We start from the raw sequence: 12,818 nt of genomic DNA, 5'->3' as shown, positions 1-12,818 counted from the left end.
AGACCAACGTAAAGCCAGCGATGGCTGAAAGATATCAGAGCTGAGCTGTACCTGTGAGCATGGTGATAAGGGGCAGAGAGTGGTCATCAGGGGAACCCCAGTACCCGGCCTCTCCTAGCAGGTTCCTCTCCAGTACCTGATTGTACAGTTCCTCTATCCAGGCCTGGGACAGAACCACCAGTACACCGCTGCTCTGAATCTGACGAACAAACTCCTTCTGCAGAAACACACCGAACACCAACGGTCACACAAACATGGTCAAATCAGGTCAACCCCATTTTTAATACAAACAGACACACAGGTCTACTGTGTGTCTGTTTTCATATGTATTTATCTCAGATAAAAACAAATCCTGACTACTAAAAGCCTTTTACACCTGAATGTAAATAGTTGTGAAAAATCCATTGGACATGTGTGAACACACTCTCCCACGATGCGCTGTTTCACTGCAAACACACTGCATGACAAGGCATTGTGTATGTGTGTGTGCATGTGTGTTTTTCTTTTTGTGAGTGTGTGTGTGCGTGTGTGTTTTTGTGTGTGTGTGTGTGTGTGTATTTTTATGTTTGTGCATGCCTGCGTGCATGTTTTTGTGTGTGTTGGCCATACCAGACTGATGACTGGAGGCATGGGTTTTCTGTGGTAGAAGTCCCAGCAGCACAGTTTAAGGTTGAGGAGAAGGGCGTAATATGAGACCAGATAGAGACCGTCTGCATTCATCAGCGCCTGACAGCTGAGATTCTCACTGCCCTCCACCCCGGGTGACTGGACACCCCCTGCTCGACCAAAATGACATTCATCACAGCATTTAACACTGGGCACATTAACAACTGCAGGTTGAAATGTTTGCACTGGCTTTATGAAGCAATCAAAGTAACCCACCTGCTTTCAAACATGCACTAACCCACCTGCTTTTAAACATGCACTAACCCACCTGCTTTTAAACATGCACTGACCCACCTGCTTTTAAACATGCACTAACCCACCTGCTTTTAAACATGCACTAACCCACCTGCTTTTAAACATGCACTGACCCACCTGCTTTTAAACATGCACTGACCCACCTGCTTTTAAACATGCACTAACCCACCTGCTTTCAAACATGCACTAACTCACCTGCTTTTAAACATGCACTAACTCACCTGCTTTTAAACATGCACTAACTCACCTGCTTTCAAACATGCACTAACCCACCTGCTTTTAAAAATGCACTTACTCACCTGCTTTTAAAAATGCACTAACTCACCTGCTTTCAAACATGCACTAACCCACCTGCTTTTAAACATGCACTAACTCACCTGCTTTTAAACATGCACTAACTCACCTGCTTTTAAAAATGCACTAACTCACCTGCTTTTAAAAATGCACTAACTCACCTGCTTTTAAACATGCACTAACTCACCTGCTTTTAAAAATGCACTAACTCACCTGCTTTTAAAAATGCACTAACTCACCTGCTTTTAAACATGTACTAACTCACCTGCTTTCAAACATGCACTAACTCACCTGCTTTTAAACATGCACTAACCCACCTGCTTTTAAAAATGCACTTACTCACCTGCTCTCAAACATGCACTAACTCACCTGCTTTCAAACACGCACTAACCCACCTGCTTTTAAACGTGCACTAACTCACCTGCTTTTAAACATGCACTAACTCACCTGCTTTCAAACATGCACTAACCCACCTGCTTTTAAACATGCACTAACTCACCTGCTTTTAAACATGCACTAACTCACCTGCTTTTAAACATGCACTGACTCACCTGCTTTTAAACATGCACTAACTCACCTGCTTTTAAACATGCACTAACTCACCTGCTTTTAAACATGCACTAACTCACCTGCTTTTAAACATGCACTAACTCACCTTGCATGCCGGAGCAGAATGAGGATGAGAAGTTCTGAAGGCAGACGTCCACCTCTGTGGGGCTGGCCATTCCCAGCAGGCGTGGGACCAGACTGGCCAGAGACTGGACAAAGAACCGTGCGCTCTGCTGGTCTGCCTCCTGATTCCTCAGCAGTTTGAGAGACAGTGCGGCAGTGCGCAGAGACCTGTGCCCCATGCACTCCCTGGGCGTCTGATCCTCGTCGGCCAACGAGCAGTTGTCAGAGCCGACGTCGGACACGTCCGAGCGGCCGGAGTCTTTCTCGGCAGCCATGGAGTACTGGTCGCAGGAGTCGAACTCTGTGCGGGACAGCTCCTGCTCGTCCACGCTGAAGTTACTTTCACTGTAGCGTGAGCCGTGCGAACGGGCTCGAGACTCCACCGACAGGAAGTTGGTGATGTCTGGGTAGGCCAGGGCGTGGCTACGCTGGACGACATCCGGGGGGACCCCCGCAGAAGCTTCTGGTCCAGTTTCCCTCACACAGGGCGGGGGGTCCGGAGGCGCCCCTGTACCACAAGACGAGGGAGACGGCAAGCGAGGTTCCTCCCCGCACTCCTCCGGAGTGGTCTGTCCCACCTCCCCCTCCAGTGTGGTTTGCCCCGTGTCTGTCGTCACACTGATGCTAATGTCAGGACTGCGGTCGCTAATGCCTGGCTCCCACGCCGCGCTTTCGGCTGACAGCACACGCCGTTGCCAACGGAAATCTGCCTCGTTAAGTTCTACTGACTCCCGGGTAATCTCCGCTCCTTCCTTGAGCTCATCCAATCGCCGCAGCAACATTCTGGCCTGGTCCGGCTGCAGGCCACGGCCCTGGCTCAGTTCATCCAGAGACCCTAATAAGGCACACGCACAGGAGACAGAGGAATAGCAAGCCTCGATTCCTCCCTTCACACAGGCCTCCGTCACGCCATCCATGACCCTGTAAGACACAAACACCAATAATCAAATCAATAAGATACAACCACCAATAATCAAATCAATAAGACACAACCACCAATAATCAAATCAATAAGACACAACCACCAATTATCAAATCAATAAGACACAACCACCAATAATCAAATCAATAAGATACAACCACCAATAATCAAATCAATAAGACACAAACACCAATAATCAAATCAATAAGACACAACCACCAATAATCAAATCAATAAGACGCAACCACCAATAATCAAATCAATAAGATGCAACCACCAATAATCAAATCAATAAGACACAACCACCAATAATCAAATCAATAAGACACAACCACCAATAATCAAATCAATAAGACACAACCACCAATAATCAAATCAATAAGACACAAACACCAATAATCAAATCAATAAGACACAAACACCAATAATCAAATCAATAAGATACAACCACCAATAATCAAATCAATAAGACACAACCACCAATAATCAAATCAATAAGACACAAACACCAATAATCAAATCAATAAGACACAACCACCAATAATCAAATCAATAAGACACAAACACCAATAATCAAATCAATAAGACACAAACACCAATAATCAAATCAATAAGATACAACCACAAATAATCAAATCAATAAGACACAACCACCAATAATCAAATCAATAAGACACAACCACCAATAATCAAATCAATAAGACACAACCACCAATAATCAAATCAATAAGACACAAACACCAATAATCAAATCAATAAGACACAACCACCAATGATCAAATCAATAAGACACAACCACCAATAATCAAATCAATAAGACACAAACACCAATAATCAAATCAATAAGAAACAACCACCAATAATCAAATCAATAAGACACAACCACCAATAATCAAATCAATAAGACACAAACACCAATAATCAAATCAATAAGATACAACCACCAATAATCAAATCAATAAGACACAACCACCAATAATCAAATCAATAAGACACAAACACCAATAATCAAATCAATAAGACACAACCACCAATAATCAAATCAATAAGACACAAACACCAATAATCAAATCAATAAGACACAAACACCAATAATCAAATCAATAAGATACAACCACAAATAATCAAATCAATAAGACACAAACACCAATAATCAAATCAATAAGACACAACCACCAATTATCAAATCAATAAGACACAACCACCAATAATCAAATCAATAAGACACAACCACCAATAATCAAATCAATAAGACACAAACACCAATAATCAAATCAATAAGACACAACCACCAATGATCAAATCAATAAGACGCAACCACCAATGATCAAATCAATAAGATATAACCACCAATGATCAAATCAATAAGATATAACCACCAATAATCAAATCAATAAGACACAACCACCAATAATCAAATCAATAAGATATAACCACCAATAATCAAATCAATAAGACACAACCACCAATGATCAAATCAATAAGATATAACCACCAATGATCAAATCAATAAGATATAACCACCAATGATCAAATCAATAAGATACAAACACCAATAATCAAATCAATAAGACACAACCACCAATGATCAAATCAATAAGATATAACCACCAATAATCAAATCAATAAGACACAAACACCAGTAATCAAATCACAATCCATTCACCAGTAATCAGACACAACTCAACCATCAGCCCTTTCAGACAACACAACGTACAGGCTCCTCTAAAACATTTACTAAACAGACACACAGGAGTTAAATCAATGTTTTATCGCTCCTCTTCACTGCAAATAATCAGGGTGAACATGATCTACAGCAATGAGCTCAAAGCACAAAGACCTTCACAATAAATTAACACCCCATCACCCATCACGGCTGGATTTAGTGGAGGATTATTTTCTCTGCTATGTAATTACAAACGCAAAATATACTGGTTATGGAAATATTTCTGGCCACATTGGCATCATCATCTCCCATAGGTGATCTCCTGCATCATCTGCATATCTCTGACTAGACGTGCTTTTCACTGACTCAGAGGAAGCGCACAATAAAACATGCTCGCAATAAGACCCGTCCTTCATCATTTAAAGACCTTCAGACCAGACCCAGCAGGCTGTCTGAGTCAAAGACCTGACCCAGCAGGCTGTCTGAGTCAAAGACCAGACCCAGCAGGCTGTCTGAGTCAAAGACCTGACCCAGCAGGCTGTCTGAGTCAAAGACCAGACCCAGCAGGCTGTCTGAGTCAAAGACCCGACCCAGCAGGCTGTCTGAGTCAAAGACCTGACCCAGCAGGCTGTCTGAGTCAAAGACCTGACCCAGCAGGCTGTCTGAGTCAAAGACCAGACTCAGCAGGCTGTCTGAGTCAAAGACCTGACCCAGCAGGCTGTCTGAGGCAAAGACCAGACCCAGCAGGCTGTCTGAGTCAAAGACCCGACCCAGCAGGCTGTCTGAGTCAAAGACCTGACCCAGCAGGCTGTCTGAGTCAAAGACCTGACCCAGCAGGCTGTCTGAGTCAAAGACCAGACCCAGCAGGCTGTCTGAGTCAAAGACCTGACCCAGCAGGCTGTCTGAGTCAAAGACCTGACCCAGCAGGCTGTCTGAGTCAAAGACCAGACCCAGCAGGCTGTCTGAGTCAAAGACCAGACCCAGCAGGCTGTCTGAGGCAAAGACCAGTGACTCGTTCTGGCTGCTTCCTTCAGACCACAGCAGTAGGACAGATTGTATGGGTTCTGTAAGGACAATGCTTGTGTCGTGCACGGAAGACGAGTGTAAATTAAATGAACTGTTTTTAGGTCTTGATTCTAATATTATCGTTGTCCAGAGACTATGGAAGATTCACTTGAAGGAGAGAGATTTAGGCCGGCTACACATCATTTTTTAAACTATAATAAGTATAATATACATAAAATATATATATATGAACTATAATAAACGTGTCTTGTAAAGAGTTAACTTGGAGCAGGGTTACTTGTGGAACAGTGAGGACTTTTAAAGACTGTATGAGGGATGACAGAGCGATGGCTATTACAAATCAGCTTCTGCATTTGAGACACAATCAGGATGTTCAGCTCTTATGTGCTTTTGGCTAAATTATACCATCAAAACCTCACAGCAGGTGGAGAATCTCTATTTCAGAGTCTAAATCAAGAGCCTTTAAGATTTCAGGATTGTGAATTCTAGCTTTGGAATATCACACTGGTGGAACTGTAAGCTGATCACAGCCACTGGGGGACGGAGGCTGATGTGATGTGGGCAGACATCAGATTAAAGTGAAGGGTTTAGACAATCCCAGACACGGTTACCCTATAATGCACTTGACCAGAATTAGGCACAAAATACATATGAGTTAAAGAGCAAATACATGCAGAGAATATTTTTGCATTTCAAACCCAGTAGACCTGTTGTCCAGCCATCTCAGAGAGCAGATTTAAAACCTTCAAACCATCACGTCAAGAAATAAAAGCTCTTCAATATTTCATTTGATGTCACCACTTATCAGGTCAATCAGCAATATCTAACATGCACTATTATGAGAATATATGCTGGTAAAAATAACAATGCCAGCAATCAAGACTATCTTGGTTTGTGTGATTATTGAAACATGTTGCAGAGACTCACAGTTTGAGGAGGTCCAGATGAGACTTCCTCTTGGAGAAAGATCTCTTCCTGGACTCTGGCTCAACAGAACATGGACCAGCCAGGTCAAAGAGGCGCTGGGGGCTTCCCAAGATCTGAGCAAGGGGACGAAAGCACTATCAGGTCAAAGCAAAACTGGACTGTTAAATAAACCTAAGGATACTTAACAGCTGTAAATATACTGTTCAGGCTCGAGTCCTCAGTTCCCCTCTGTTACAGTCAAGAACTCTCACAAATCCTACATTTGAAACTCAGTTTAAAGTCTAGCAGAGAAAACTTTGCCAATCATGCTTCGCGTCTGACCGAAATCTGAGAGGTTGGCTGATGTTTCCTGCTACTGCTCATCAGTGCTCAGTGACAGTTGAGTGTCTGTGTATATTTGGGCTGATCTTTGCTCACTGACAGTTGAGTGTCTGTGTATATTTGGGCTGATCTTTGCTCACTGACAGTTGAGTGTCTATATATTTGGGCTGATCTTTGCTCACTGACAGTTGAGTGTCTGTATATTTGGGCTGATCTTTGCTCACTGACAGTTGAGTGTCTGTATATTTGGGCTGATCTTTGCTCACTGACAGCTGAATGTCTGTGTATATTTGGGCTGATTTCAGTCTATTTGGGAAACCACGCAAAATGAGAACTATCCCTGGACGTACGATCATTTGTGATTCACATTGAACCAGTGAAGACACAACTACACAGACCACAGTCACAATGAGACAGGAAACAGAAGTGAAAGTCGGTCATAAGTACCTCCTTCATGATTTTGATGGCCTCCACCCTGTGTTGTGGAGGTGGGTAGAGCAGAATGCGATGGTATAGAGACTGCAGGACAGGCTTCATGGACTCCATGCAACCCACCAGACGCACCAGATCAGCTGCCACATAGCAGATGGTGCGGATAACCGGTCCGATCATGGCCGGAGCGCTGGAGGAGCAGCCGGAGCCTCTGCCCTGATCCAATACCCCTGAGACTAAAGCGCTGTCCGGCTCCTGGACCGCCCCTCCGTGGGTGGAGCTAATAGTCTTATCGTTCATGGGATTTCCCATAATCACCACCAGTGTTGGACACAACTTCTTCCTGCAGGGTAGGAAACATACACAAAGTATTTAAGCTCCCATTTCATTCGCCACAAATCACCAATCAGTGATTATGATTAGGACTCGATATTCCACTCACACTTCATCTCCTGAACGCACCCCCTCAGTCCTGTTACTGTTATGTCTTCTTTTCTTTGCTTTGTCAGTATGAAAATGAGATAGTAGGGGTGTAACGATATATATAATCTCACAATATCGCAATAAAAAATGTCTCGATACCATCGTGGGACTGTGACAAAACCTGCCAGGATATTATATGGTTATTTCGCTAGTATATCTGTGTTCCACTTTCTCTCCTTTCTCTCGAAAATTGTAGCGTACTGATTAAGACACTTCAGCCAGACAAGACGATAATTTAAAAAAAAAAAGTAACACACAGCATAAAGGGGAGACACAAGTGTAATAGGAAAAGAAGCGATGTTAGCCGCGCACGTTTAGCATTTAATTTTACAGCTATGTTTCTTTTGTCATTATGAAGTATCACATCATGGTGTCTGGATGTAATGGTGGGCAACTCTAAGAACCAAGTGCTCTCAGTGCACACTGCACAAATGCTGGGTGTATATAGGGAAATTGCTAACGTTACCCTGCTTGTTTCGGTCCCGGAAATGTTGTTTAGCCACCTAAGAAAGTTAGCTAGGTATCTCACTAAGATAGCCAGATTAGTACAGTCATTCGCGTGGAAATGGATAGACCTTTTTGTGTTTTTGCCGTTAAGTGGTACGGAATTGCTGTTGTTTGTAAACATTCTGTTGCTGACGGATTTACCAGGTGTCATGTTCGCCTAAGTCAAATCACTGTCTGCATTAGTTGACAATCAGAATGTATAGTGGATCACGGTAGCCCCGATTTGCTGGCTGGCCATTACAGGTCATCGTTGGCAGTTATAAAGTTTATATTAGAGTAAAACTGACCATTGCAAGCTTCCTGTTACATGTCTGGTGCGTTTCAATGTGACTGACAGTTTGTGTCTGTGCGACTGAAAACTAAGCCGTCCTGTCTGTGACTTTGCCCCTTTGACGTCTGACAGACTCCAGACACAATGAGCAGGCTAACCAAATTCAGGTTGGTCAACTACAACTCATGAATATATTCTGCAATAATATATTAATTTAATTTATTATTAATACTTTATTTTATAAAAAAGGACTGCTGCTGACTGCTGCATTGTTTTTGTTCTGCAGTTATACATATGTAGTTCTATCATTCATTGCCAAAGACAATTCATGCCAGTTTTTTGCACGTGCTCAGGTCATGGCTGGATACTTTTATTTTATTAAAGAAGGAGCAGAAGCACTTTAAATTAAAAGGAAAAATAAATTTTATATAAAAAATTCTGATTTATTATTTAATAAAGGACATTTTTTCAAGTCATAATTTTTCTTTAATATGGTGATAAATACCGTATCGTGAACTTTTTATCGCGGAATTTTCGGACCATGAGTTTTCGTTACATCCCTAGCAGTGAGTGTAACCGACGTGGCAGTATGGCAGAGATCATTTCATTCTAATACTGTAAATATATTTTTAAATCCATGTTTTGCTATAATATTAGCCCCCTTTACAAAAGGAGAAACAAACATTAAAAAAAGACTGAATGGCCACAGTGCCATGATTTTGATTTGTTTGACTAATTAGACTCAGATCAATGAGTGGACAAATCATAATTAGTTTTTAATAATTATAATCGTTTCTTAAGAGTTGTGGAAAACAAACCAGGAAATTAAGACACAAAAACACTCTACAAACTGTGAAACACAGAGTGGGTGTGTTAATGTTGGAAATAGTTGGTGTGTTAAGGTTAGCGAGAGTGAGAGTGTGAAGGTTAGAGAGAGTGGGTGTGTTAAGGTTGGAGAGAGAGTGGGTGTGTTGAGGTTAGGGAGAGTAGGTGTGTTAAGGTTAGAGAGAGTGAGAGTGTTAAGGTTGGAGAGAGTGAGAGTGTTAAGGTTGGAGAAAGCGGGTGTGTTAAGGTTGGAGATAGTTGGTGTGTTAAGGTTAGCGAGAGTGAGAGTGTTAAGGTTAGAGAGAGTGAGAGTGTTAAGTTTAGAGAGAGTGGGTGTGTTAAGGTTGGAGAGAGTGAGTGTGTTAAGGTTAGAGAGAGTGGGTGTGTTAAGGTTGGCGAGAGTGAGAGTGTTAAGGTTGGAGAGAGTGAGAGTGTTAAGTTTAGAGAGAGTGGGTGTGTTAAGGTTAGAGAGAGTGGGTGTGTTAAGGTTGGAGAGAGTAGGTGTGTTAAGGTTAGAGAGAGTGGGTGTGTTAAGGTTAGAGAGAGCGGGTGTGTTAAGGTTAGCGAGAGTGGGTGTGTTAAGGTTAGAGAGAGTGGGTGTGTTGAGGTTGGAGAGAGTGAGAGTGTTAAGGTTGGAGAGAGTGGGTGCGTTAAGGTTAGAGAGAGTGGGTGTGTTGAGGTTGGAGAGAGTGAGAGTGTTAAGGTTGGAGAGAGTGAGTGTGTTAAGGTTAGAGAGAGCGAGTGTGTTAAGGTTAGCGAGAGTGGGTGTGTTAAGGTTGGAGAGAGTAGGTGTGTTAAGGTTAGAGAGAGCGGGTGTGTTAAGGTTAGAGAGAGTGGGTGTGTTGAGGTTGGAGAGAGTGAGAGTGTTAAGGTTGGAGAGAGTGGGTGTGTTAAGGTTGGAGAGAGTAGGTGTGTTAAGGTTAGAGAGAGCGGGTGTGTTAAGGTTAGCGAGAGTGGGTGTGTTAAGGTTAGAGAGAGCGAGTGTGTTAAGGTTAGAGAGAGTGGGTGTGTTAAGGTTGGCGAGAGTGAGAGTGTTAAGGTTGGAGAGAGTGAGAGTGTTAAGTTTAGAGAGAGTGGGAGTGTTAAGGTTAGAGAGAGTGGGTGTGTTACGGTTGGAGAGAGTAGGTGTGTTAAGGTTAGAGAGAGCGGGTGTGTTAAGGTTAGAGAGAGTGAGAGTGTTAAGGTTAGAGAGAGTGGGTGTATTAAGGTTGGCGAGAGTGAGAGTGTTAAGTTTAGAGAGAGTGGGTGTGTTAAGGTTAGAGAGAGTGGGTGTGTTAAGGTTGGAGAGAGTAGGTGTGTTAAGGTTGGAGAGAGTAGGTGTGTTAAGGTTAGAGAGAGCAGGTGTGTTAAGGTTAGAGAGAGTGGGTGTGTTGAGGTTGGAGAGAGTGAGAGTGTTAAGGTTGGAGAGAGTGAGTGTGTTAAGGTTAGAGAGAGTGAGTGTGTTAAGGTAAGAGAGAGTGGGTGTGTTAAGGTTGGAGAGAGTAGGTGTGTTAAGGTTAGAGAGAGCGGGTGTGTTAAGGTTAGAGAGAGTGAGTGTGTTGAGGTTAGAGAGAGCAGGTGTGTTAAGGTTAGCGAGAGTGGGTGTGTTAAGGTTAGAGAGAGTGGGTGTGTTGAGGTTGGAGAGAGTGAGAGTGTTAAGGTTGGAGAGAGTAGGTGTGTTAAGGTTAGAGAGAGTGGGTGTGTTGATGTTAGAGAGAGTGGGTGAGTTAAGGGTATAGGCAGTGGGTGTGTTAAAAGTAAAGGCAGTGAACCCTTGGGAACTCACCAGATCAGGTCTGTGAAGCCAGTGTGCAGGTGCATGGCTGGAGGACAGCTGCTCAGCATAGACAGGATACACTCCAGGTAAAGCAACTGGAGCAGCTGATTCTCACTGTCAAACCAAAACACGCGCACGCACACGCACATGCGCACACACACACCAACACACGCACACACCAACACATGCACATACGGTTAAACACTTCAGTGTGAAGTAAGACAGCCAAGGTCACACACGTCAAACAATATGTAAATACTGACCATAGGACAAAAGCATGCAATACAAACCCTGTCTGTTTGGAGACAGGTGGACATCCATTAGTAGATCAGTTGTCTCTACATTTCCAGAATCAAATAAATTTACCTAAATTTACCTCATTTGTTTATCAAATTTGACTTGACTTGTGGGATAAAAAGTCCTTAAAAGTTAAGGAAAAGTAAGTGTGGGAACCATTTTGACTTCAGGCATGGATGTTACATGGACATCTGGCAGACTGCTTTTTAATGAGGCTTTGAGTTAAGTGAGGTTAGACAGACACAGGGTCAGCAGGATTCATACTTATTTGCAGCTTCCAGTTTATTGCAGAAAACAGTCAGCACAGCGATGACCTCATCAGACAGGGCCTCAGCAGACGGAGAGATATCTACAAACACAGAGCAGACATCACCATCTCACCAGCCACCAGACAGAGAAATAGAGAGAAAACACACTGGTCTCCAGTTTTTGAAACAGCTCATGAACTGGAGACAGTAGGTGATTTGAGGTTTGAAGTCTTTTTCAGGTTGTGTTTGTTGAACTGAGGCTTGAAGCATTTTTCAGGTTATGTTTATCGATGTTAACGGTCATTCGTGTGAATGTGTCGGCTGGTGGGGAGAGGGACTGTAAGTACCTTTGTGCTGTGATCCAAGCATGGAACTGTTTTCTCCATCAACTCCCTGAGAAAAGACAGCAGAGAATCAACCAGGACCTGTCTGACTCTCAAACTACACATCTTCGTTACATGTGTTTGTTTATGTCTGTGTGTCTATGTACGTGTGCGTGTGTGTGTGTGAGAGAGAGAGAGAGAGAGAGAGAGAGAGAGAGAGAGAGAAAGAGAGAGAGTGAGATTGAGAGAAAGTGTGCATGTCACACAGAGTGTGTGTGTGTGTGTCTGTGTGTGTGTGTGTGAGAGAGAGAGAGAGAGAGAGAGACAGAGTGTGTGTGTGTGTGTGTGTGTGAGAGAGAGAGAGAGAGAGAGAGAGAGAGAGTTAGAGTGGAATAGAAAGTATGCATGTAACACAGTGTGTGTGTGTGTGTGTGTGTGTTTGTGTGTGTGTGTGTGTGTGTGTGCGCGTGTGTGTGAGAGAGAGAGAATGAGATTGAGAGAAAGTGTGCAGGTAACAGTGTGTGTGTGTGTGTAAACTGAGTGTGTGTGTGTGTGTGTAACCTGATTGTGTGTATATATGAGTGTGTGTGTAAACTGTGTGTGTGTGTGAGAGTGTGATGAGAGAGAGAGAGAGAGAGAGAGAGAGAGAGAGAGAGTGTGTGTGTGTGTGTGTGTGTGTGTGTGTGTGTAAACTGATTGTGTGTGTGCTGTTGTCGGGGAGCTGAAGCTGACTGACCGGGTTTTCCTGTCTGTGGTGCAGTTGGAGAGTAAGGTCACCCAGTATCTGGCTCAGTGTGGCCCTCACAGCCGTGTTTGTGCTGCGCTGGTGACAGCTGGACACATACGTCTGAATGCACAGCTAGAGACGACAACACACCATCACTACACATCAGTAATCACTATACATCACTAATCACTACACATCAC

At 43.3% G+C, this 12,818-nt stretch overlaps 1 protein-coding gene across 1 annotated transcript in view; it reads right to left on the bottom strand.

Moving 5' to 3' along the window:
- The window catches only part of arfgef3 (ARFGEF family member 3), a 46,236-nt gene that overhangs the window by 21,634 nt on the left and 11,784 nt on the right, over positions 1-12,818 (bottom strand). Inside the window, exons 6-13 of the mRNA XM_030770565.1 lie at positions 12,624-12,750; positions 11,585-11,696; positions 11,033-11,137; positions 7,197-7,524; positions 6,429-6,541; positions 1,857-2,808; positions 610-765; positions 52-217 (exon numbers count right to left, since the gene is read on the bottom strand). Coding sequence (XP_030626425.1) covers positions 52-217; positions 610-765; positions 1,857-2,808; positions 6,429-6,541; positions 7,197-7,524; positions 11,033-11,137; positions 11,585-11,696; positions 12,624-12,750 — 2,059 coding nt within the window. The remainder of the gene's footprint in view (positions 1-51; positions 218-609; positions 766-1,856; positions 2,809-6,428; positions 6,542-7,196; positions 7,525-11,032; positions 11,138-11,584; positions 11,697-12,623; positions 12,751-12,818) is intronic.

This window comes from Chanos chanos, chromosome 4 (genome assembly GCF_902362185.1).
Source record: "Chanos chanos chromosome 4, fChaCha1.1, whole genome shotgun sequence".
Taxonomy (NCBI): domain Eukaryota; kingdom Metazoa; phylum Chordata; class Actinopteri; order Gonorynchiformes; family Chanidae; genus Chanos; species Chanos chanos.
Note: the sequence above shows the minus strand (reverse complement) of the source record. Positions and strands in the feature narration are given on the sequence as shown.